Below are 27,658 nucleotides of genomic sequence, written 5' to 3'. Positions count from 1 at the left end.
TATGATATTTTTACATACTTAGATTCCTTTGGAAAAGTTATGCAATTTCTATAAAAAATGACACTACATTTCAAGTTTGTATGCGAAAGTCACGATATTTGCAAGTTATAAGACCAATTATCAGTGAGGTTTTCGGCTGTACCCAAACTTGTCTTACAGGTTTAGCTACTATGGAACTTGTGCCCTTAAGCATAGAAAATTGAGTTTTGCTGGTGCCTGGATTAGTAAGCCTCAAAATTTGCAAAATTGGCTAAGACCTTGCCCCTTTGTTGTTCTTTCCTATCATAGATAACCGATTTGAGATGTTTCTTAACGGGTCTCCCTTGGTCAAAGTTTGCATAAGTGTTGTCCCCTTTGTCCCCCATGAGCTTATCAATGTGTTAACAATTGGAAAAATCCAAGAAGATTCTAAGTGGTGCATTTTTTGGTCATTTCCCTAAGTTTGGGTAGTTTGTTGGACTTTTGGGTTTCCCTTACTTGCATGCCCTTCAGCCAAACACCAAAACCTTAACAATTTGCACCAAGTTCTTTTTTTGCACTAGAGTTTCCAAGTTTCCCTTCCTTGGATACCATTTCCCCATCATCCCCAACTCTTGAAACCCTAACCATTTACGTTAAGTCCTTTGTGCATCGGAGTTTCAGACCCTTGCTTCCCTAAGTACCATTTCCTTGGTGCTTTTGATCCTTGAAACAGCGATCCTTCTATAGTGTCACACATGCCTTGTGCAAGTCTGTACATTATTGAACACTATCACTTATAACTCAACACAACTTTGTGCGCTACCTAGTAGACATTGTATAGGGAGTGGTCCTACACATGTGGCATCCATGTAGTGATCTTCAGATCGTGGGATTGGAATGCTAATTGTTAGGAAAGCTCAACCACTAGGCAATAAAGTCAACTAGTTTGGGGCACAACCATTCCATCTGCTCATTTTATTTTGTATCATATATATATATATACATATACATATACATATACATATATATATATATACATATATACACACACACATATATGTATATATGTATGTATATGTATATATATACATATACATATATATATATATGTGTATCTATGTTATATATGTATCTATGTATATATATACAAATATCTATATATATATGTATGTATATATCTAAGTTACCGGTTCCGGTTCGGATTCGGGGATTTTTTTTTTCCTTGGGTACGGGTGCGGGTTCATCCGTACATACATATATATATATTAATTTTTTCTTATATATATATATGTTCAAACTTCAAACATCAAAATTATATATGTTCACAGTTCCCAGTCCATCAACAATCTAGCCAACTTTAGACTAGTTGTTTTGAATGAGAGAAACCAGTTTCATAAGGTTGGCCTATCAAAACCTTAACAATTTGCACCGAGTTCTTTTTTTGCACTAGAGTTTCCAAGTTTCCCTTCCTTGGATACCATTTCCCCATCATCCCCAACTCTTGAAACCCTAACCATTTACGTTAAGTCCTTTGCGCATCGGAGTTTCAGACCCTTGCTTCCCTAAGTACCATTTCCTTGGTGCTTTTGATCCTTGAAACAGCGATCCTTCTATAGTGTCACACATGCCTTGTGCAAGTCTGTACATTATTGAACACTATCACTTATAACTCAACACAACTTTGTGCGCTACCTAGTAGACATTGTATAGGGAGTGGTCCTACACATGTGGCATCCATGTAGTGATCTTTAGATCGTGGGATTGGAATGCTAATTGTTAGGAAAGCTCAACCACTAGGCAATAAAGTCAACTAGTTTGGGGCACAACCGTTCCATCTGCTCATTTTATTTTGTATCATATATACATATACATATACATATATATATATATACATATACACACACACATATATATGTATATATGTATGTATATGTATATATATATACATATACATACATATATATATATGTGTATCTATGTTATATATGTATCTATGTATATATATACAAATATCTATATATATATGTATGTATATATCTAAGTTACCGGTTCCGGTTCGGATTCGGGAATTTTTTTTTTCCTTGGGTACGGGTGCGGGTTCGTCCGTACATACATATATATATATTAATTTTTTCTTATATATATATATTCAAACTTCAAACATCAAAATTATATATGTTCACAGTTCCCAGTCCATCAACAATCTAGCCAACTTTAGACTAGTTGTTTTGAATGAGAGAAACCAGTTTCATAAGGTTGGCCTATCAAATCTATCCAGCACCACACCCAATGAAACATCATGACTCTCATACCTGAGGCAAGCACATTCGATAACCCCTTGTTTACACTTGCAACTGAGGACAGCAAAAAATATTTCAGATCAGGGAATCCATACAAGGTATCATCCAGCTCAGCTAGGAGACTGTTCATACATCTCATTACAATTTTTTAGAGTACTGTAAAGGTTTACATACTTGGTCTAACTTTGGATCTGCTGAGCAACAAATAGTTGTAATTCTGTTATTCCAGAGATAATAATAAAACAGTTAAGTTCTCCTTTTTTTTTTATCTGTTCCTTTATAATTAATTTAAGTTGTAATCTAGCTATGTGAATCCAGGGGGAATAATATATGTCGGTTGTAGTTTGCTGTGTTGAAAGGGCAGTGAAGTTTGGATAGTGTCACAATAACCCTAGGACGTTACACCCGGGTCCTCCTTGGTTCGACCTGGGTCCCACCTGGGCCCTGCCCAGGCGGCTGGGTGGGACCCAGGTCGAACCAGGCTCGGACCAGGACCAAGACCTGGGCATTTTAGGGAAGAACCGGTAACTGAGGTATATATATATATATATATATATATATATATATATGTATATGTGTATATATATATATGTATGTATGTGTATATATATATATATATATATATATATATATATATATGTAAATGTGCGAAGGTTGGATAGTTGAAAAGACTAAGGTGAGCTAGTTTGATGTGTTCACTTTTCGGTCATAGAAATTCTAATTCCTAGCTTTATTATTTGTAAAACTCAATTTTACCCTATTCATTGTTGCTTGAATTAAAGTAGCACATATTCACCAAAATTGCTCTTTTTGGATGTCTATTGGATTACTTTACTTCTTGATTTCTAGTACATAGTTCATAATCTTGTCTTTCAATAATATTGGATTGTCACTCAAACCACTTGGGATTTGGATTAGAAGAGTCACTGGTAGAAGCAATGATGCTCAAGTCATCGTTTTGAAGTTAATCCAATGGGATGTTTTAGAAATGGTTTGTGATGGTCTCATGATCAATATTGTTAGTATGAATATTGTTGTGCAAGTGATGATAGGGTTCAAGAGAGGGGTAAGACTAAAAGGTGGTATGATGTCACAAGGAGGTAAGATAGATTCTGGGCCGTACAAACCCTCTTGTCAGACCATACAGCACCTACAGCAACTCCATTTTGCCTGGTACGGACCATAAGTCCACTGGATTGTATAATTTTGGTTAATTGAATTAAAATCAGGGGTTGGAAGTGTATATTTGTTAGTATTATTTTATCTAGAAGTTTATTGTGGTCTTTATTTTTTTTTGATTCTTGGTTGCAAGTAGTTATCAATCATAAAGCATTTCAAAAAAAAAAAAAAAAAAAGCAGAAAACCCCCAAACAACAAAAAAAAAACAGTAAAACAAAAAAAAGCAAGACTTCAGCAAGAAACGATTCCAGTTTTTGGACCAGATTGGCATCCTAGGGTGCTTACTACGTAATGGAAAAGCTATATTGAATATTACAAATTAGGAAAACCATGATAAGATAAAGAAGCTACACATAATGTCATCAGGGTTATGTGCATTGGAAATCGATTATGTAAAAAACACTTGTGGACATTACTAGTACTTTTTTGTAACAGATTTTTTAAATCATCACTAATTGTTTTTGAAATTAATAGATAAATGGATGATTTGTTTGTAATTCAACCTTAATTCTCTTGGGAATATGGTAGAATTTCCAGACCAGAAAATTTGTTTGTTATATTTAGTTCCATGCATTCTTAGTCATCTTGATACTGAAAAGCTTCCAAATCCTATATATCACTTTCTGCTATGGAGAAGTTGCTTGTTCTTCCTCTATGTGACTTAGTACTGCTTAATCTGGAGAAAATCAGAACTAATATTTTGGAATCAAAATCCTAAATTTATGCAAGGATAGAGCTATCGAAAGAAATAGACATTTACTTGATTGGGCATCCTTCAAGGTTCTGATAGAGAGACTGAATGCTTAGATATTGCAGATTGATGAAACATCTAGTTTGATGCAAGCAATCTTTCATTTTCTTTATAACAGGAAATGTATAAGGAAACACATGCTTTGACCTTTTGGCGACATTTTGATGAATATATCAAGCTTGGTGTCTCACAGAATAATTGTCAAGGGAGCAAGGTATGTTCATGTGTCCTCGCTTGTTGGGTTCTGTTTATCTGCTTTACTGGTTAGAATGGGGCTTGTATGTCAAGTATTTAACTTCTTTTAAAAATTGCCTCAGCTGAGTTACATGTGTGTTTATGTGGTCTGGTTATTGCATATCTGTTCTATCTTTTACTACCAGGTTTATGTCTCACTAAATGGACGCATGCCACTCTTCACATTGAGGGTCATTGAAATCTAACTTACCAATTCCCTTTTTTGTATATATATCTAATTTTTGGATTAGATTGTATGGCTAGATTCATTAATAGAAGCCTAAATCAATGTTCATGTTTGTGCTTAAATTTGTTAAGGAAAAAAATTGGAACAAGTTTGTCAGCTAATAAAATTTGAAAAAAGAATTATGATTAAGTTTGAAGAATATATGGGGTTCTTCCCATAGTGTGTTGGTTAAGTGGTGGTGGTGGTGTTGTTGTGACCACCAAGGTTTAAATCCCTTTGGGCCATTGTGGTTGCAGGCTTGTGCCTTCATTGATCCAATGTGCTAGCAGATTTGAGCCTCAAATTTGTTAAATGGAGTGTGGTCCCCCGTTTGTGACCTTATTGGATCATAGCTCTAGGTCAAAAATGATTCATGTGGTATCGGAGGGTGTGTCATGCTAGCATCATCGATCACGTTAAATGTTTATTCGACACTTGAAGAAAGAAAAGTTTGAAGAATATATATTATTTTTTTCCAAAATAAGAAATAATTCGACAAGAATGTCAAAAATAGGTAAAGTTTACCAAATAGGTTTGGAAAAGGAAAAGGAAAAAAGAAAAGAAATTGGAAGCAAAGATTCCTCCGGCTAACATACTTTCTTTTTGTATCTGATAATTGGTCTGGATATTCTCATGAAAAATCAGTAATGCTCTTGTTTGATATACAGGGCACCTATCTGATATGGAAACAAGAAAAACACTTTATGTTGTAATATAAAGCTTATAATGACATTTGGGTCAAGTACACAAATATTTTGGTGGCCACTTCATTACATTATCCATTCAACAAGGAGATAGTTGAGAAAATTCCATGTTCATTATCAAATTGAATAGTAGAAGATCAACAATTTAGAAAGCAACAGGGTTTGTTGTCCCATAGGCTATCTTTGACCTTGTGGACATAAAAAATCTTCAATTCTATTCATTATGAAATTATCAAATGTTAATTAGGAAACCATGAGAAACCATCCAAAATGTGGCTCTTAAATCCTTAGTAGAAAATGCAATGCCTGAATCTCACGATGTCCATAGTTAAAAATAACATATCCCTTACACTTGTCATAAGCTTATCATAATCCTCTCACCAATTTGGACATTCCATTTCAGTTCCATTATCTCCATCCGAAGATGTGTTATGATGTGTCATAACGTTTTATAATTTGGTTGAGAGGTGTAGCTCCCTCTTACATCAGTCTTATGCACCATAGATCCTTTTACATTTCTGATGTGGCAAGTTCAACTTGTGGAGGCCATAACTTTTGATTTGGGAAGCTGATTGAGCCCCCTTTGTTTAAATTGAAAATCTCAAAGAGATCCTTATCATCATAATCTATTTGCTTTGGTTAAGGTCTATTTTGACTTTTTTTGAGGCCAAAATCAACTTCTAGAGCCTTGAAAATTGCATTTATTTTTCATTCTTGTCGTGAGACCTTGTCATGACTGTCCTCTTAGTCTTCTAGACTGCTATCTCTTTACATTCTCATACATTTGGATTTCTACTTGACCACTCATGACAGTGCCCTTAAGACTATCCTAAACAGTCTATCATGAACTGCTGTGATATTATCTGAATGGTTTGACTGTCTCTTGACATGGTGTTGGATGGATGGACTGTCTCTATCTTTTTCTTTGCACTATCATTTCCATGGAATAGACAATGAACCTCACTGCTTTTCTTCTTGTGAAAGCCCATGCTTTAGGCTTGATTAGACTGCGACAGTCACAAGGACTGTCTCTATTTTCTTGAGGACTGTTCTTACGGGCTCCTTTATGACAGTTCTGTGTATGACCTTTTATGACAGTCCCGAGGATACTGTCATGAGTCTCATGCTTCTACTCTAGGTCTCTGAGGGCAATAGGGTCATCATGAACACAACCTGCCCTTCTTTTCCATGTATTCTTACTGATCCTTCTTTGTGGGTCTAATCCTTTAGAGTAGACTTCTCTTCAGACTTCTCTTCAGAGCTTGCTAGACCCTCAAGACTGTCATTTCCTATGCTTGAGAGCTCCTCAAAATGTTCTTTGCCTGTGCTATTAATCGACAAAACTAGGTCCCTTCAATGCTATAAAAATGAAGTTCTTACTCTCCTGAAAAAGGATAATTCCATTTGCATACACAATCCTTTCATAGCGTGATTAATTTTACAATGAGAAAATACAAACTCCATCAGGGCTACCAATATATTGAGTATGCCAATACATTTGCATGAACTTTCTCTTGACATCATTGTTAGTAAATTTTAACTTTTGACATACAATGATATCAGGAAAAGAGAATTAAGAACAATCATTTACTCCTATAGCAATCTACAGTAGAAGCTTTCAATCAGTCTGATCGATGGCATCTCTTTTGGTATTTATCAGTGCCCTTCTTGTTAGATTTTCTCACTCTGCTTTTATGGATTCTTTTGTATTCTCTTAGATCTTTGCATGCATGCTCATGGGGACACTACCATATACAGTCAATGCTTTACCTTCAAAGACTCTTATCTTGTATCCATAATCTGCCTTTTACACTTGGATCCTCCTCTAAGAAGAAAAGTTACCCCTCGTCTTTGTCATTTAATCATTTTTGTAGGAGCACTTCATTGGCCCATGACTTTGTCTTGGTTCTCATAGAAGACTCATAACACACGACTGTTCACAACAATGACATACTTTCTATGTGATGATCATGTGCGAGCAAGTTTTGAATGAAGTAATAGAAGGAAAAGGAAAAACTATACTGCATATCTTCATTCCACATTGAAGTTGCAGCTGGAAACTTAGAAAGCATGTGGGTGCGAGCTGTCCCAGTTCCCTGAAAGTTTGAAGCCCCTCTCACAGCATGCAATGTGTCATACGTTCTCACCATTGCCTTGCAACATGCCCTCCATTTCTGAAGAATGCCCTTCTTCCTGTTTCTTTCTTTGGACATAGTCTTCAAAAGAACCTAAAATCCTTTTCTCTTAGTGTGGGTAGAATCTTTCAAAGGCGAAGAGCAAATAATACTTAACTTTTCTCCATCCTTTTTAGCGTGGGAAGAATATTTAACAAAAATGATTCAAGTTTTCCACAAAACTAAAGGGCTTATGAACAAAACCATTTAATAAAAAGTTAAAACCTTGAAAACAAAATAAAACTCTTACCAACCTTCAGAAAACATTAGACAACCTTAAAATGGGATAATGACAAGGATAGAACCCTAGATTACCTATTGCCAAAAAATGGAAAATTCACTTGAGTTGTCTCATTGTATAGGATTAAGACACATGTCACAATCTTGTCTAATCATATCTCTCACCTTGCCTTTATAAGCAAGGCTTCTCGTACATATTCAGCCATTCAATCTTGCATAATGAAGCAAGCTATTCTTGCCATTTTCCCTCTTGTGGAAGTCTTTTTGGTGTTGCAGGGATTTTTGGAGGTATTGAAGAGTCACCAATTGTTGTCACACTATTTGTTTGATGAAAAACACTTTAGCCAAGAAATGACTATCGTCCTTGAAAGACAATGTGAGTCTTTCACCAAATAATTGATTTGATCTATTATTACCAGTCTTTGAACAAATAAAATAATCTTACAAAAAGCAAGGCAAAGATTGCGCTTGACAGTACTAGCCACTCATATTCATCTATCATTAACACCTAGAGAATGCAACTCTTTGAAAATGCATGAAAAGGCAAAGGCAAGTATCGATACTTTTGGGTCTAAAGGTTTATCTCGAACCCTACCTTCCCTTGCTGAGAACTCCTTGTTAACTGCCTGTAGAATCTCAAAATCTGCCCCTTCTCATTAATTCGATAATTCCAAATTCTTCTAGCTGTTGATCTCACAAGATGTCTGCTCCATTAAAGAGAAAACTCATTGTCTTCTGCTGTTGTAGGCTTTTGGCAGTCATGAAAGAGGCTTGATAATTTGTGAAGTAGGGCTTTCTCAATAAGATTCCGAGTTCTCTCCTAAAGTCACGGGTTGAACTTGAGTTTGGGGTATTGGAAATGAAAGTTAAATTTCCCTCTCAAAAGGAATACCACAAGGGAGATTGGAACATAAGACTTTCTAAACAAATATGAAGACAAAGTCTCTTTGTTATTTTTAAACAATAAGACACCCCCTATTTAATGGTGCTTTGTAATGTCCCCTAATTAGTTACACTTGAAATCAACCTAAATTTGGCCAATTCTATAAATAAGTAATTGGGTTTTATAGGCGTACCTTTGTATACTGTTTTCCTACAACAAAATTAGAGAACATATATGAAATAATATTTAAAGCTGAAATATGAGTTATATTAAATGATATCAAATCTGCTATGTTAATGAGTGTTAGAATTATAATTGTTGGACATAATCAGATTATAATATTTCCTAGATGTGATCAGATTATTATATAAAGTCAGTATGTAAGTCATTTAGTAATCAATTCCTTTAGTCCATTAGTTGGATAGGGTGTCCAAGAACCCATCCCTCCTAGGCCCAAGGGCAGAATACCATTTCCCCCTTGGCTCCATGTGGCAGGTGTTAGGCATCCATCATGGTGTGGCGTACCCAGTGAGGTGTTCTATCACCGTTCCCCCTCATCTCAACCACCTTCTCTCTTAAGCCCAAGAGCAGATGCTTCACCCCTCTTGGCTCCTTATGGCAGGTGTTAGGCATCCATCATGGAGTGGCGTACCTCAGAGAGGGTCCCTCATATGTAATGAATCATTTATTATATTTATTCAATTCATCTCATGATAATCAATCATATCTGACATAATTACCATATTTCATTATATTATGTTAATGCCTTGCATTGGATTACCATTAATGTTTTCTGAGTATTACTTTGTATCAGTATTATTTATTGTTAGTGTCCTGTTAATCAATTTGTTATTCCCCATATTATTATGTGAATGGATTAATTTAAGCAAACTGATTTTAATTATATTATACATCCTTGAATTTATGTGTAGATATATCCATGTTATGTCTGACAGTATTGTAATTTTAATGCTGTTTAAATAATTAAATATAATTTGCCTCCCAAATTAATATCATTAAGATTATACACAACAGTTTTCTTGAGTGGTCAAAACATTAATGTTTTGAACTTCTTCATGCTGTCCTGAAAATTCATTTTCTTTTTCCCTTTGCTGTCTCAGCTGATTTCTTAGTATTTAACATTTTGAAACTTCCTCTTCTTCAACAAAAAGTGGAAGATCATCAAACAAATCAGACAAGACTTCATGCCGATAATCATTATCTTGCTTCATACTTTGTCGTTCCAGCATGCCCTGCTCAGTAGGACAGCCTTCTAGGGATACAATAGGACCCACTAGATCAACTTGTGGAGCTTCTTGGGCTATTGGAAGGCAAATAGGTTCTTCAAGAAGCTGTTCTTGAGGGTTTGCAGGCTGAACTTGCTCATGTGGTACATTTGGTATAAAACATAATGTATTGAACATAGGAGTGCCTTACCCCAAAAAAGGATTTGGAAAAGTACTAGCTTGGTGAGTCTTTTGAGCAGGTTTCTTAAAAGTTTCCTCTTGAAATGGAGGGTTCTTAAAACTAGGAATTTTGCATTTGGGAGATTCAGGAAACTCACCTTGTCTAAAGCTTGGAAAATTGGACCTCATGAACCTCTTCCTTCAAAAGTTGATCCATTTCAGTTGAAAGAGCTTGTCTAAAGCTGGGAATTGAAGGAGCTGGTTGAGTCTGATTTTTTTGAATTTGAGCAAGCAAAACCTTCATTTGCTCATCTTTTGCTGCTACTTCCCTTGTGAGATCCTTCTCATACTGCCTCTTTTGATGACTGTGCCTACATTACCCATGTTTGAATCTGCTACAAAGGGTTAATGAAAGACAGCATTCATGACCTTTTCTCTTCAAAAAGAATCACTGTCCACCACTCAAATCAATGTGTGGGCAACTTTTCATTTTGTGGACTGTATACTTCTATCCTGCAAGCTCATGAAGACCTCATCATGAGGAAATATAGTTTTTTTTGATAGTATTAGCAAAGTTTTCGTGACAATGAAAAGTTCAAATTGAGGTATCCAGGAGAAGGATATAGCTTCAGAACAGTGACAAGGATCTCTTAGATTTTGTTGCAATCCATAGCTTCATGTATATTTAAGCCAGTGAACAGTCCAAAGTAAGTGCAGTCCCTGTCTAGATTTACAACCATAACCAACAAATGACATTCTCAGAGCAGTCTTATAAAGGTCTTTAATTCATTGACAGTCATAATGTCTTGTATGTCCAATATGCCCATATGACCACAGTGATACAATATGTGTTGTAGTCCAAGTGCCCTGATACAATGAAGTTCACAGTGATCCCATGACAGTAAAAAGCAGAGATGACTGTGATAAGTATTTATCACTGTCAAAAGACTCTGAGGGTAAGCAAGCACAGTAGCCCCAATGCTTAGACAGTCCTTCAAAAGGTAGTAAAGGACAGTCCTAAATGAGAGCATAACATAGTCGTATGGAGCATGATCGAAATCAGAAAATGACAGTAATAATTGAAAGAACAATAAAGATTTGACTTCTATCTCAGATCTTAGTAGCAGAGGTATTGGGAGTTACAATGAGCACTGTCATAAAAGGCCATTGTCACACTGATAAAAGAGTACAGCTAATGCATTATGACAACATGCACTTGATATCTTCAATGAGCATTGATCCTCATTAAAAGGGCAGTGCGTAGTGAGTTTTGTCATAATCATTAATGGTGAACTTAGCCCATTTATGATGAGAAGTATATTTGAAATTCAAATTTGCGATAAATGCATCCAAACTCAAAATTCAAAAACAAGTCAAGAGGGTTGAGTAAAGACAAATCCACTGATTTGAGGAGGTCTTTAAAGTCTTAACAGCAGCCCTGTTTTGAGGGCCCCCAAGGGTTAGTCATCACCCAAGGGGAGTTTTGAGACAGTTAACAGCCAGCAAACCTCAGTTCCAACCCACTTTCTAAGGGATTTTCAAGTCATCTCATCCAGCAGCTGCTATTTCAAATTTTCAATCAGTTAGCACCTGATTTTGAGGAAGGAGCAGTCAACAATCAAGTCAAAGGCAGCCAAGAATTCAAATTTTCAAATGTTGGAGCTCTTTCTTGATATAAGTTCTTTCTTTTCTTTCTTTTGTCTCTAGTTCTTGCTTCTTTCTTCTCTGTATGACAGCAGAAAGTGGATATTGTAACTCATTTCATACTAAGTTGTAGCATGTACTTTCAACATTGAATCCAATACTTCTTTGATTTCTCTATGTATTCAACTGTGTTACATTTTTGTAACCTTTGTGTATAAAAATCAGAGCTGTTACTGTGTATGGAATTCAAATTCTTCTTGAATAATCAACAAAGATTCAGTTGTTCCTGCTCATTTCTCTTGTCTTTTCCATTAAGTTGTGCTGAATATTCATTGTGGCTTACAATCCTTTGTTATTTTTGCTTCAACACAATGTTTAGACAAGTAATCCATGATTAGATCAGGTTGTATGTTGTGTTATGTTTTCATTTCAGTTAGTATTGTAGTATGATTTATTTCATCTCCTATACAAACTGAAAAGAGGGGCTTTCATATATAATATTTATGGTCATCATTGGATCAAATGAGCTGTGAATAGGATTAGTTCTTTGATGAAATAGTTGTAATCAACAGAAAGTTAGTTTGAACAAAATATCTTGGCATATCACCTGGTAGTTAGTAGTTTCATTCCCAAAGCATTCTTCTATCCTTTTTCCCAAGCGAAATTCAGTTAGTGTTAGGATATCTAAAGGGATCCAACCCATAATCTGGAGGTTCATCCTCACAATGAGCAACCCACAGGCTCGAGGATGTTCCCATGTTTCACGGGATTGCTGAGCATCAAGCTTAGCTCTCGGGTGCAAATCCTTGTGACAACACCAATCAACTCCTACACTTTTGATTGGCTAACTAATCAACATTACATCTGGAAATGCACACCATGCACAAGGAGACACTTAATCAAGGTTGATTCTACCTTTAATCACTCATTATTCAAAGATTACAAATAGTTATTACAAGTTTGGAATGAACCCAGGAATTACAATATCATATTGTTATACCCAAGGTTGGAGGTTGAAAACTTGTAGGTTTTGTTGAGCCAATTTGTTTCTCTACTAGCCTCCTTCATTTCTCCTTTTTCCCATCCTCTTAAATGAAGACTCCCTTTTCCTTAACAACTCAAAGAAGGGTGTGGGGATCTACAATAAATTTGATGGTCCTTTAATTGGTGCATTTCAAAAGCTCATACTTCTTAGGGGTTGTTTTCCTTCTATCATGCTTGAGATTACTACTCGTAGGTATTTGTGAGGCATGAGGCAATGTTTTTCCTTGCCCCAAGAATGTCCTTTGTATTTGTGTTTTGTAGTCGACAAGGAATGAATAAATATGTTATAGTTGGCTATCTGATAAATAATTATGTTTTGTATTTGTTTGTGTTAGTTTCTGATCGGTTGTTAGTTGTTAGTTAGTAGTTACCAATAGCTGGTAGCCTTAACTAACATCGGTCTACTATATATGTGTACTTGTCATTCATAGTTGGGGAATGCTCTTATGATATTTGGTACTCATTACATATTTGACAAATGACAATAAAGCTATATCTTTTTGAATTTGGTTGTAAGTAATTTAAAAAAAAAAATGTCAGGTTAACTTTTTAATGTGACCAATGACACTGGCACGACATGCGCTTTAGTACCACGTGAAACACTTTTGACCTAAAGCTATGAATTGGTGAGGTCACAAACGGGGTATATCAAAGTTGAGGCTCAAACCCACGAGTACATTGGATCAACGAAGGCACAAGCTTGCAATCACAATGGCCCAATGGGGGTTTGAACCTTGATGGGTAGAACAACAATACCACTAGTTAATCAACACACTATGGGAAGAATCCCAATGCAAGTAATTTGTTTTACTATGTTTTGTAAATTCTAGAATTCTATTTACTTTGTATATTTGGCAAGTAGAATACGTGAGTACACATTTGGTGTTGTTGCCAATTTGAACTCTAGCATAGAATAACTCACGGATGAGAATCATGGCAATCTAATGAGATGGCCCGTTGATGAATCAATATAAGCCAACGAAGAATGAGAGGAACGACTTACTCAAGACTTGGTAAAATTGTGGGATATCTCGTTAAGAGAATACATTTGGAGGAGAGCTCTCACCAAGGAGGTCCCTAACGATGCCATAATGGATAATCTCACCATCAACAAAGAAGTTGATCATATGTTGCATAGAATGTCAAGGCTTATCACACGACATTTCATCATCCTTCAAGGCCTTTGGGAGGAGAGGCATTGAGAGTAGTGAAGGAAACAAATATTGCAATGGTACGAAGAAAGGAACTGGTAGGAAGATGAAGAATGTGATTCTAGTGGGAGACGTAAATGCAGCCAAACAAAGACAAGACACAAATTCCAAGTGGTCACGAAGTGAGAGAGGGATCAGTGAGAAGATCCTTTCAATTGAGAGAACAAGGAGAGTGACAAAAGTGATTGAGAACAATTGTCGAAGAAACTGAAAGCCTAAACCTGCCAAGAAGAGATGAAGCGTCATTCAGAGTCTTAGTTGAGAAGAAAGGCAAATATTCATTGAAGAACGTACACAGAACGACTGGGAGTAAATTGCCAAACTCCTACCACTCCCAACGAAGTACACCAAGAATTTGTTGTCTTGTCAACATTAGATGAGGAGAATGAAGAAAGAAACCTTGAATTAGCTGAGATATTCAATAATAACATATGTTGCATCAGGAGGCTATATATCTTGGAGGAACCGAACCAAAGACCCTTGGACGAAGGGATTGCAGGAATGAGTTTGAAGATGTCTACGATTTTACAATGCAAGGGATGGTGAAGGTGAATTGTTGTGACATTTTCACACATCGCCCCATTGCAAATGGGGACCCCCCTACTTTTTAGGTCCTCTTGGTCGTTTGGTTTTGGTTCTTTGGGTCTTTTCGCAGCAGTCTCGTTAGTCTCCTCGTTTTGCAAGTGTTTGGGGGTCAATTTGATTAAGTCTGCAACTTGTTTGAGTAAATTTGGCTAAGTCTGAAGAATGTTTTGTCTTTTTTAGGGTTTTAACCTTCATACTTGAATTGAGGCCTTTCCTTTAGGGTTTTTGAAAAAACTGAATGTTGCATTGGAATTAGGACCCTTTAAGGAACCTACCTGTGAAATTTGAGCAACTTTCTATATTTAGAAAGTTCCTATTTTTTAGGGATTTCACTGCCTCCCGAATTGTCTTCATTTCATCAAAAATCAAACTTACTATTTTTAGCAGTTTCCATTTTTAGTAAGTTTCTATTTTTAGTGTCTTTGTGTCCTATTTTGCCCTAATCCTAATATTTTGAAACACTTACTATTTTGGGAAAGTCTATTATTCACAAGTTCTTCACAAGCAAGGGTGCTGACACTGAAAACTGGACATTCCTAAATCCGGAAAATTTCAAAAGGCAAGCTAATTGATAAAAAAATGGCTAAGTATGGATGCCCATTCTAGAAGTGGAAAGGCATTGAAAAATCTCCTAAGGCACGAAGATCCACTTCAATTCCCAAAAATGGCATCCTGGTCCTGAAATGTTCAAAATTGACTAAGTCCAGAGAGAAAGAAGTAAAATTCCTTGACTAAGTCAAAATGGCGCCCAAGTTAGGAGTCAAACGCCAAAATCAGTGTCATGGAAAAGAGTGCCAAGGTTAAATTCCATCATCATAGTGATTTAGCGCCCAAGTCACAACTAGGGTGCTAAATGAGGGTGATGGAGGAATTTCCTCCACCCACCAAAATTCCTCCATGATGTAGTTTTAGCACCCAAGGAGAGTGTGGAGCACCCAAGAGGAGGGGTCAGGGAAAAGGTAAGACAAGTCAAATTCCTTCCCCAAGGTGTTTTGGCACCCTAGGCAGGAGAAGAGCACTGAAATGGAGAGGCCAAGGAAAACATGAAAATTCCCTCCTTAAGTTGAAATGGCGCCCAAGTCAAGGTGTTGGGCGCCAAAGTGAGTATGCCATGCAAAGTCAAGAAACTCCAAAATTCCTCCTCCATTGTGCTATAGCACTCAAGCGCAGAAAAGGGCGCCAAAGTGAATTGGCCATGGAAAATGAAAAAAAGTGAAAATTCCTTGCCTAAGGAGAAATAGCACCTAGGTTAAGAGAAGGGGCACCAAAGAATGAAATTCCTCCTCCAATGCAAAATAGCGCCCAATTCAGGACTCAAGCGCCAAACAAGGGGTAGCATGGAGAATCAAAGAAAGGGAAATTTCCTCCGCAAAGGTGATTTGGTGCCCAAATTAAGCAAGGGGTGCCAAAATCAAGATGTCAAGGAAAAAACATGAAAAAAGGATGAAAGTCCTCCAAGATATGGATTCCACGCCCAAGATGAAAATTTTCTAAGGCAAAGGAAGAAATTGAGAGAAGGAAAATCCCCTCAGGGAAGAATTCAAAATTCCCCTCACAGGCATGGAAATTTGCCAAAGAGTAAAGAAATTTCAAGACAAGAAGAAAATTTGGCCAAGGGAGAGAAGTTTTCTCTAACCTGAATCTCGGAGCTAAAAATGGAAAAATTCCTAAAAAATAGGAAAAGGTGAAAATCTGGCTCAGTGTTGGAAATTCCTTCCTTCAGGACAAAATTCTTGGAAAAGGTGAAAATTTGGCTAAGTGTTGGAAATTCCTTCCTTTAGGACAAAATTCCAGGAAAGGTGAAAATTTGGCTAAGTGTTGGAAATTTCTTCCTTTAGGACAAAATTACAGGAAAGGTGAAAAATTGACTAAATGTTGGAAATTCCTTCCCTCAAGACGGAATTTTAAGCAAGGAAGAAATCACACCCAAGGATGAATTGAAGATAAAATTTCTAAGGCAAGGAAGGAATCAAGGATGAACTGAACAAGAAATTTACCCCCGGGAAATTTTTTGAAAAATCCATTTTCAGGCATAAAAAATCATCCGAATTTCAAAATGATGATAGATTTGGATTCGCCCAAAGAATTTTTTTCTCTCCTCGAGTTCGAAGGAAATGGTACTTGAGTAAGCAAAGGCCTGACAACTTGAAACAAAAAGGACCCACACACAAAAGATTAGGATTTTTGGGGTACAAGTGAATCGATACCTAAGGTGAACCTTGAAAGCTCGAATGCTCAACAAACAAAGAGACATGACCCAAAAATATCCCACCCACAAAATTTTCTTGGATTTTTGCAATTGCTAATACATTAATGAGCACATGGGGGATGAAAGGGACCATAGCTTTGCAAAATTTAACCAAGGGAGCCCCATTAAGAAACATCTTAAATCAATTATATATGATGGAAATAACAAGACCAAAAGTGCACAAAGGGACAGAGACTCAACCACTACTGCAAAGTTGAGACCACAAATCTGAGCACCAATAGGATGTACAACACATAATTGACCCCATTGACTCATCCATTTACGAATTGAGTACAAACTCTACCATGGCCCACTATGCTCAAGTGAGTTGTTAGTGATGCACGTCTTCTTGCCATCATATTCTTCTTACTTTTAAAACCACCCCTAATGGAAGGTAACATGGAAGGAAGCTCTAGAATCTGTAAAGCATGTACCTTTTGATGCATGAGTTGTCAAGGTTGTGACAAAGACATTTGCATCATTTTGAGAAGATTTTTTGGATTCATCATCTGATTCCTTTTTCATTTCTTTTCCCCCCATTGATAATCTTTACATTAGTGCTTAGACTTGTTGCGATTCAACACTTAGCCTTGGATTTTCTTAGAGATTTGGATATCCCATGAGATCTAGATCGAGACTTTTCTTTCTTCATATTCTTCTTGCCTTTTTATTTGGTCTTACAGAAATAGTTAGGGCCTTCTTAGTAGATTTGGAAGCTTTCCATCACATCTCCTTTGAGAGTAACACAACATTTACCTAAACAATTTTGAGTTTCAAGTAAGTTCTCTTGATTCCCATCATCAAGTAATCCCATGAGATTGACAAAGAACACAAAAGTGTAATACAACTATCCTCCTCAATTTTCATTCCAACAGAGTGCAGTTGGATCATAATCATATTGAATTTGTTCACATGCTTAGCCATAGAACTAGCATCATTCATTCTCAAGATGTATAAATTTTAAAGAAAAGTTTATTAACTAGGGATTTAGTCTAGTACAAGTCTCTCAACATTTCCATAGAGCTTGTGTAGTGGCTTCTTGATGGACATTCAACAAAATGAAATCCACCAAGTACATCACAAAGGCCCTCCACCTTTTTGTCCAATAGATCCCAATTAGCTTATAAAATTGCAATGTGTTTTGAATTCGGATACAACAACCCCAATCTTTGTCTACAAGCATATTCTCCATCTTGAATTTTCACAACTCAAAGTTAGTACTTTTAAATATTTCCATCTCCATTCTTGATATGCTTGTCATTTTCTTGCAATGAGATCTCCTTTTTTGCTAGTTTCCATTCAGTCTAAGATTATTACAAAAAATATTGCCCCTAACACTTAGGACTTGAGATGATCAAGCCCTAATAACAAAGGAAAGGAAGCAAAGATGCAAAATATGGTTTCCACTCTAATTAATAAGAGGAGTTATGTGCAAAATTAAATTGATCATACAGCTACAAGGAAATAAACACCAAAGCAATGTTCCATAACACAATGATTTATGTGGGGAAAACCCTTTTTGGTAGGAGAACCCTACACTCCAAAGCAATTCATTATATCATTCAATAATCTAGACATTTGCTTAGTCTAACCCTTAATAGGAGTATCATTATCAAGAGATTTGGAACAATTCTACTAGTGTAAAAATACCTATAAAACTCACTATGAAACCTCCATCTCAAACACTCAATAAATAGGAGAAACAATACATGAAACCATCAATTAAAAAATTGAATGTCCAAATCTTAGGATGAGTCCATAGGCCAACAATAGCATATCTATTACACTTGTCACAATTCACTCACCTTCTTGGGCTCCCCATTTTGGCTCCATTATCACTATTCAAAGATGCGTTATGACCTGAGTAACCGGGTTCTCCTCTGGACCCCTCTGGTTCGGGTTCTGGTTCGAACTAGTTCATGGTTCTGGGCCTGGTTCGACTGGGTTTGACCAGGGTTCTTAAAACCCAGGGGTGGTTCGTCCTGAGTCGAACCCAAGCGAACCCAAGTCGAAGCAAAGAGAACCACAAAGAACCCAAAACGAACCCGGGCGTCTAGGCGGCCCAAAAAATGATTTTTTATGCCAAATTTAATTTTTTTTTCAATTCCACCTAGGTGGTACAAAATTTTCCATCAGTCATGTGTAACTACGCATGGCACACATGTGATAATTCCTCAACTTTCACCAATGGCAGCACCTATTCCACAAACTTAAACCTAGCTATGAACGATCTGTATCTTAATGCACCTAAAATTTCAGGGTTTAACACTTCTTCCCATGGCCAATCTCCCAGTAAGGTCTACGGTCTGCTCGAATGCACTGGAACTATATCAGCAGATAGATACTCAAAATGTGCAGTGGAAGCAAATAAAACCCTTCACGACCTTTGCCCAACGACATACATGGGAAAATATGGTTGGATGACTGTTTCATGCACTATCACAATTCTAATTTCATTTCAAGACTAGATACTCTAAGAATTCTCTTGGTGAACACAATGGATATTACTAAAAGTAGAGATTCTTTCGAGAACACAACCACCAACCTTCTGTCAAATCTATCTGAGAAAGCTTACATCCCTGCAAATAAGCGTTTCGCTGCTGGAACAGCCAAATATAATGCTGGTGGAACATTATATGGTTTAGTTCAGTGTTGGAGAGATATATCAATACAAGATTGCAGAACATGTTTGGCTAGAGCAAGAGCAAATCTGAGCAATTGTTGTTCTACAAAACAAGGAGCCCAGTTTCTGAGCGCAAGCTGCAGGGCAAGATATGAGATGTACCCTATTGAAACCTACTATTGAGATACAGATACTTGAATATTTTGTCATTTTGATATTAAACTTGATGTATATGATGCTATTATGGTATGATCATGATGCTCTGATTACAAGTTTATGTTTGTTTTGTTGTTTATATGATGCTATGTGACATGCTAATCTTAGTTATTTGCTTATAGGCTGCACAAATATTAATATATATATATATTAAATTTACATGTTTTTGTACTAACGAACCCAAATCCCTTTTCAAATTTTTTTCCGTACCGGCGTACCGGTTCTTCGAACCCGAACCGGCAAGCTAGCTTATGATGCATCAGAACATGCAAGTGGTCAACTAGCATAACTCCTTGCAACTCTTTTATGTATCATAGATGCTGTCATATTTCCAATGTGGGAGGCCCAATTTATGGAGGCCATAACTTTTGATTTGGAAAGCAGATTGAGCCCTTTATTCAAAAAGAAAATTGAAGATTTCAAAGATGTCGCTTAACTATCTTGCTCCAGTTGAGTCCTGTTTTGACATTGTTTTCGGAGCCGAAATTGACATCTAGAGCCCTAAAAGTTGCCTTGTTGTGTTCTATAGGCTGAAAGTTGCATTTTTTTGGTTCTTAAGATTAGGATGCAAGGTTGAGACAGGTTTCCTAACAAATCCTTCTTATATTTCAATAAAAGGTAGTTATCATTCCAACTCTGAGTTCAGAAAATCATAATTTATTATCAATTTATCATCTATGTTTGTTTAGATTGGTTCAGATTTCTTTTTTTTTGAATGCATACTCAACTCTCATGTTCTGGGCTTTCACAGCTAATTGATGATTGGGCAGAAGAAACTCTCTCTAAAGCTTTGGAAGAGATATGTATGGCGAAATGTTTACAGGAGAAATGTCTTGCTGTTTTACAGCATACATTGCAGTCGTGTACAGAGAGCACATTTTTAAGAATTCCAAAAGTTACAGGTTATGGTGCAGATATCCTTTCAAGATACCAGTCAATGGTTTCATCAGTTTTGCTCACTACTCTTCCAAAGCATTTCTCAGGTATCATCATCATTCACTGAGCTTTTTCTTTGCATAAAAGATACTTATTAACAGGGCTTAACCTGTATATATTTTATTGCACAAAATTGTACAAGTTGGCATCGCTAGGAATGAAATTTGAGGGAGACGATTCTGTATCCAAGACTATTTGTCAATTATTGACCATATAAATATAACAGCAATAACTTGCTTTAACCATTATAAGACTTGTACTAAAACTGAATCGCAGAAGAGAGGCTCAAGAGGATCTGCACAGGTCATACATGTTAGTCTAAGTATCAAAATATTTAAAAGGCATGACTGAGCCCATTAAAAATACTACTTCTCACCTCAAACAACAGCAAAATGCAGATGAAAACATTCAGATGTCTGTTTGGTTTCTCTAGACATGAAGGAAGAAGCTAGTGAAGTGTTTTGCATTTTCAGCAATATAAGCCAAGGTTGTTTGTCCTCATCAAATTCTCCAGATGTTGCTCAAAGAGGGTCAGTAACATTCGCATGGCTTTCAGCAGCACATTCTTTATGATGGTTTGTCAGCAGTTTTCTGGAATCAAAGTCTCTGACAAACATGTAGTCCACAAACGGATGGGACAGCTTTATGTGTGACTTATATTAACAGGAGAGGAATTTGCTGAGATGTACAAGTTACTTTCTCTTAGGGTATTTTCTTTGGTCTTTGTCTCCTTATCAAATTTCTTTGCTGGACACCACACCTTGCTTTCAGCATCAGCTAAAAAACACTCTTTCATTGTGTTTTCCTCTTGAACTAGCACGGATTGAGCTTTCAACATCCACATCATTGTTCCTTTACATTCCTTGCATCTTCAACACATGTTCTTCGTCAACCATGATGCTGTTGGCCTACCCCTTTTCCTAGCTAAAGGAGAACTGTGTTTAAATCTGAAAAATTACCATAGAAAGACTAAACATTACTTGCACCTTCAACAAATGTTCTTTGTCAACCATGATGCTGTTGGCGTGCCACTTTTCCTAGCTAATGGATAACTATGTTTGAATCTGAAAAATTACCATAGAAAGACTAAAACGATCTTACCCAACCACATCTGATCCTTTTTAGTCACACTTTCTCCTTAGTGGCTTTCAGCATCAGCTAAAAAACACTCTTTCATTGTGTTTTCCTCTTGAACTAGCACGGATTGAGCTTTCAACATCCACATCATTTTTCCTTTACATTCCTTGCATCTTCAACACATGTTCTTCGTCAATAATGATGCTGTTGGCCTACCCCTTTTCCTAGCTAAAGGAGAACTGTGTTTAAATCTGAAAAATTACCATAGAAAGACTAAACATTCCTTGCATCTTCAACGAATGTTCTTTGTCAACCATGATGCTGTTGGCCTACCACTTTCCCTAGCTAAAGGATAACTATTTGAATAAAAAATTACCATAGAAAGACTAAAACGATCTTACCCAACCACATCTGATCCTTTTTAGTCACAATTTCTCCTTAGTGGCTTTGCCTTTTTTATGGGTGACCATGTTTATACTCCAAATTCTCAGAGATAACTCTTGTTTCCTTGAGCCATAGGGAAAAAGATGTGATATTGAGTCTGCTTCTTGAAACACAAGATTAATGGCCGCACAAGGCTGGATTATGGAAATTTTTGATTTATGGGAAAGGGAGGATATGAAATAACAGTAATATTTACCTTGATGGTACAATAAGTTATTCAACTCAGAATTTCATGAATTCTCAAGATTTTGTTATTAAAATCTAAAGTTCTATGTTGGAAGTACACTGACTCATCCATATGATCTCCACAATTCCAAAGCATCTTTAGCATAGGGTTATACTAAATTCCTAAGAGGACACAAGGTTTCATGTTCCTCACGTTTCCTCCATCAGAAAATGTCCTTTCTAGAATTAAAAAAAAACATTTATTTTGTGCTTAAGAAAAGCTGTGATTTACTTGATCTAATATGTGCCTCCATTTTAAGCAAAATTAATCTGTAACCAATTCCCAGTTTTTGAGATTTCTTGTAAGATTTTTGGGGAGTTTGGGAGAACTCCACAGTTCTTGGAGTGCTTAGGATGTGCCTTGCAGAGGTGTTGTTGGCAGTGAACTCAGTTGGTCTAGGTGAGCCTTGTGTTGCTTTCAGAATTGATTTTTGGCTTCTTTGGAGCTCTCCAAACTTCATGAAGGAGAATGCTATTTTTAGTAAGTCACCCAGTTGCTATTTTTAGTAACTCTTTTTGGCATGATCAGACTTGACTAGTTACATCATTCTGGTACTTTCCATAACCTGGGTAAATTATTGAGAAATTAATTAGTTATTCACTTAAGTCTTTGGTTTTTGTACCAACCACTTTTCTTTTGCTTCTTATAGCTATTTGAAGTGGTTCATACCACTTGTTATAAGTTATCACTTAATCTATTTATAATTAGCCACCTTTGTTCTTGCTTTTCATTGCATCCTACTTGTATGTCATGCCCCTGCCTTGTAAGACAGATCTCAGCTTAAATAGATGACATTAGGGCAATAAATTAATTTAAACTTAAAGGAGGCCGACCTTACAAATAACCCTGGGCGACATAATTAATGGAAATTCAAAAGGGTAGAGTGAGTTTATTATCTTTGCTAGCCAACCTGTTTGGTGTTTGGGTTAAATTAAATGTATTTTGCTTTAAGCTGACTCCCTTGAAATAGAGGTAAAGGGCCTGTATTTAAGAAAGGTGTGATTATCTTTAAAGGGCATAAAAAAAAGGATACACAGCGATTATCCTAAATAAAGGAGCAGAGAACAGCAATTACCATAAGAGCAGCAAGTTAACAAACAGCAGCGATTATTAGAAGCAACAATTAGACAACAATTCCATTTTAAGAAGGAGCAATGATTGATATAAAGGAAGCAACACTTTTACGATGAACAGCAATTAAGTTATGCTAAGAGCAATCAAACTAACAGCGATTACGACACTTAAATGCAGCAATTGGTTTGGGTTATGAAAAGGCATTGTTAAGAAAGGTTGTGTCCATCCCTTAAGGACAACAACTTCCAAAAGTTGTCTCTTTTCAAGAGACATGAAGTTATAAAGGCAAGAAGACCCTGACGGAGGAAGCTAGAAGAAAATTAATTCAATTAGCATTGGTGCTCATAAGGGGCAGATCAGTTCATAAGATATCAGCGATCAGGCACTTAAATCAGATAAAAAATTACTATTAATTGCAAACAAGAGCATTCTTTTTCATTTGTGGTATGCATGAGATATATGCTTAGTGTATGCATAATGAAGATATAATCTAACATATAATCTCTTGTGTGAAATGCTAATCATTCTAGATTCTTAATTTTTATATTTATTCTACCAAGGAAACAATCATATTTGGGTGAGGAAGGATATGCATTTGGGAGAGCAGGTACAAGTTTCCCCTCTAAGTACACTACCCCAAGGGATGGAATTGTCTTGGTTGGATGTCCCTATGTAATATCCCCAACATTTTTTTTTTTGATTTTTCAACAAGATTAGAAGCACAACAACACCCGTTAGGGTTAGAGAAATGAAATCCAAACTAATTGGAAAGAACCCTACACCTTTTGATTACCAAGAGCCCAAACTGGGAGGGTGAGAGCATACGGTAGCAGGGGATCGTTAGATGTAAACTACTGAAAGTATTGATTACAAGCCAACCCCTTCCACTTTCCAGCGGGAATAGAAAACTAGAAAGCTTGGCAGTAAACCAGCCAAGGAGAACAAGAACAAAACCAAGCACAAATCACTCTACCGCAATATTTCAGTGGGAGGACTGAACACTCACAACAAGCTCAACTCAACCACTTATGCAACGGGAGGACCATTACAAACAAAAATAACACTCTACCGCTTATGCAACGGGATGATAGAATTACAAATATCAAATGTAGACGGCAAGCCAGGCTTTTCCACTTTTCAGCGGGGTATGCTTTACAGTCTAGAAGTGGTTGATAGTACTACTATTCAACCTTACAATATAGAGAGAAATGATTAGAATAGAAGAACAATGTGATCACAAATGAAAGCTACCTCAAAAACCAATTCAAACATTAAGAAACTATTGCTGTTCTCAATTCTGAAAGTGCATAACACGCAGACCAGCCACTACCGGAAACACCAAAATGCTCATAACTAACACAAATCTACTCCAAATCACACCAAATCAAAAGCAAATGACTAATATGGCATAAGCGACCATTTCCTAACCTCAAACCTACAACTCTGAAGTCCGAGACCAGCTGCATGCATCCCAAGGCAGCTAGGGAAGGGGCGTCCCAACAGAAAATTCAATCAGCAATATAAAATTCAAAACAACAAACTATCATTTCCCCTTTGGAGGACATCATCGCCTATGGGATAAAGAAAATCAGAGCTAATACCCATGTTGATATGCTCAGCAGACAATAAGGTCAAAACAACAAACTATCATTTCCCCTTTGGAGGACATCATCGCCTATGGGATAAACAAAATCAGAGCTAATACCCATGTTGATATGCTCAGCAGACAATAAGGTACAATCAAAATATTGGTTCAGCCACTTTACGCCCAACACACACCAAAAAATACAGCAGCAATCAGAAAACTGAAAATGTAATAGCAAACTCCATCACTTTGCAGCTCAATCTACTCCTTTGAATGAGAAATAGGCCCTCTCATAGCTAGGTGCTATCTCTCAAGCGAGAAACCGGTACAAGCTAGGAAGCACGCAACTTCGAAGCAAAGGTCTGGCATAATTTGGCAGCACTTCGTTATGAAAATGTTCAAAGATAACAAATGAGAGACCAAGCTCTCATATTTATAGATTCTGAGACCTCAAATTCACCTCCAAATGACGTTCAAATTACACTTCCTCATTTGCATTTCATTTCAAGCACGACTTTGCCTTGGCGTCCCCCTTCCTAAGCACAAAGTTTGAACTTTTCCTTGGTCACAACTTGCAACAAAAATGAACATTATATATGAACGTATATTTCATCCTTGGGCGCCTAACTTAGGAGAATAAATAAATTTTGAATAAAATGCTCCTTCCATTTCCTAAGTTGTCTAGCAATATAATTAAATATTAAACTTTAGAGTAAAGTATTAATATTTAATAAATCACTAACAAAACAAGTACTGATCAGTACCAAATTGCGCTATGCTCTGAAGCGCTGAAAACCATCAAACTGAGCTGGGTTTGAACTCACAATTGAGCTACTAAAAATAGAATTGCTTGAAATGACACTTACTAAAAATAGTAAGCCTTGAAAACAACTCCAAAAAGACTATTCTTCGAACCCTGTATCTCAACTCGAGAAACCCAAAAAAACCCAATGATCAAGACAACTGAGATTAACTTACTAAAAATAGTAAGTTTTGCAACTCCCCTGAACTGATTGCATGTCATACCACTGTGAAGCTTACAAAAAATCCAGAAGGAAACTTTGATTCATTCTGCCAAACTCCAATTAGAACATCCCTGAAAACTGCGAAGAATCCTCCTAGAAAATAGGAAACCCTATGTAATGCCCCGCCAGGAACCCTAAAGGATTTCAACACTACAAGGCAACTAAAGGGAGAAATAATTTTTTTTTTAAAGATTAAATGAATTAATCATAACTTGCACAAAAAAAAATAACATAAGCGGAAGACTATCATTTACATCCTAAAGGGTTACCAACGAAGATTACTTCTAATTAAAACTACATCACAATATTAATCCAATTATCCACCTAAATTAGGGAAAGTCAATAACGATTAAATAACTCAAATTCATAAATTGATCTCCAAAAGATAGGTTTAAAGAATTACAGTATATATACTTCCAATGATTCATTTATACATAAGAAGAAAGATAATTGAAACTACACATATCCCATGAATTTAAATTACAACATTCCATAAATTACATGGCTTCCATAGAATAATAAAGTACAAAGGTTACAAGTTGTTGATACAATGACCACACGGGCCTCAAAGGTACAGTATCAAAACATGAGTTGCTACACGAAGCAAGAACCAAGATACACCGGCGAAGCCAATCCTCGCATGAAGGTAGGAATCAAGATATCCAATGGGAAGTGGCACTACCACCCGACCATGTGATCCCATAATGGAACCACCCCACCGTGCTAGGAGATAGCAGAAGACCCTCAAGCAAGCAAGATAAGTACAACAGTACACATGACTCCGCAGTACACAAGTGACTCGACTCACAAAACACTAGCGACCCTAAAGAGAGAGTGTCATCACATGGCTTAAGATGGTTACCCTAGGTAGGTCTCCATAGGTCTCGGCCCCCATCATGGGTTATCCTGGTAACCTCTCCCGAACCCCCGGCTCCATCTAAGCATCATGCGGACCCTACCATCCTTTCGTGAGGACAAGGTGGTAGGTTTGCCATTCCAGGCCTTCCCAAACACCTTGAGCCTATACAAGCACTCAACCGTGTACAGGGTACATTATCTTAATTAAATTAATAACTACCCACCCCCTAATCAAATTATTAGGTTATCACTTAATAGTTGACTTTCGAGGGGTTATCCTGCCATCCACTTCGGGTGCGGCCCCCGCCCGAAAGCCACTCTCTCTACTAGGACACTAACTGGATAAGACTATCTATGAGAACTCTATGGTGGGGCTGACAACCATAAATAATCCAGACATAACACAGGTGGAGGACTCACAGTCACAAACCCAGGGTTGACCATTAGGGACATAACACATGATGGTTCACAACCTCAAGGTTAAAACATCGACACCTGACAAAGGGGTAACATCAACGACATAATGACAATCTTAACAATATTGCAACGACATTTAAACAACTGGACTGCAAATATTAAAATACAAGATCCTACACAAGCAATCTTTCTTTAAAGCAGTCAACAACATAAAATGCTCGCAATAAGGATTTCTGGAATTAAAGACATCGCATCTATTTAACATAAAGAAATGATGAAGCCACATGTCTAAAAAGGTTGAATTGGAACCACATTTACAATTTTAATCCCCCAACCAGTTGATGATGATAAAATTACAATTTACTCAAATCGACTATAACCAAGTCA

The 27,658-nt window shown here is 36.7% G+C and overlaps 1 protein-coding gene across 2 annotated transcripts in view; it reads left to right on the top strand.

The window, feature by feature from the left end:
• LOC131068636 (anaphase-promoting complex subunit 2) overlaps positions 1 to 27,658 on the top strand; it is a 258,141-nt gene that overhangs the window by 16,975 nt on the left and 213,508 nt on the right. For both annotated transcript variants that reach the window (XM_058003876.2, XM_058003871.2), the window contains exons 2-3: positions 4,310 to 4,405; positions 20,381 to 20,612. In XM_058003876.2, coding sequence (XP_057859859.1) covers positions 4,310 to 4,405; positions 20,381 to 20,612 — 328 coding nt within the window. The remainder of the gene's footprint in view (positions 1 to 4,309; positions 4,406 to 20,380; positions 20,613 to 27,658) is intronic.

This window comes from Cryptomeria japonica, chromosome 11, assembly GCF_030272615.1.
Source record: "Cryptomeria japonica chromosome 11, Sugi_1.0, whole genome shotgun sequence".
Classification (NCBI taxonomy): Eukaryota; Viridiplantae; Streptophyta; class Pinopsida; order Cupressales; family Cupressaceae; genus Cryptomeria; species Cryptomeria japonica.
This window is presented reverse-complemented; position numbering and strand designations above follow the sequence as displayed.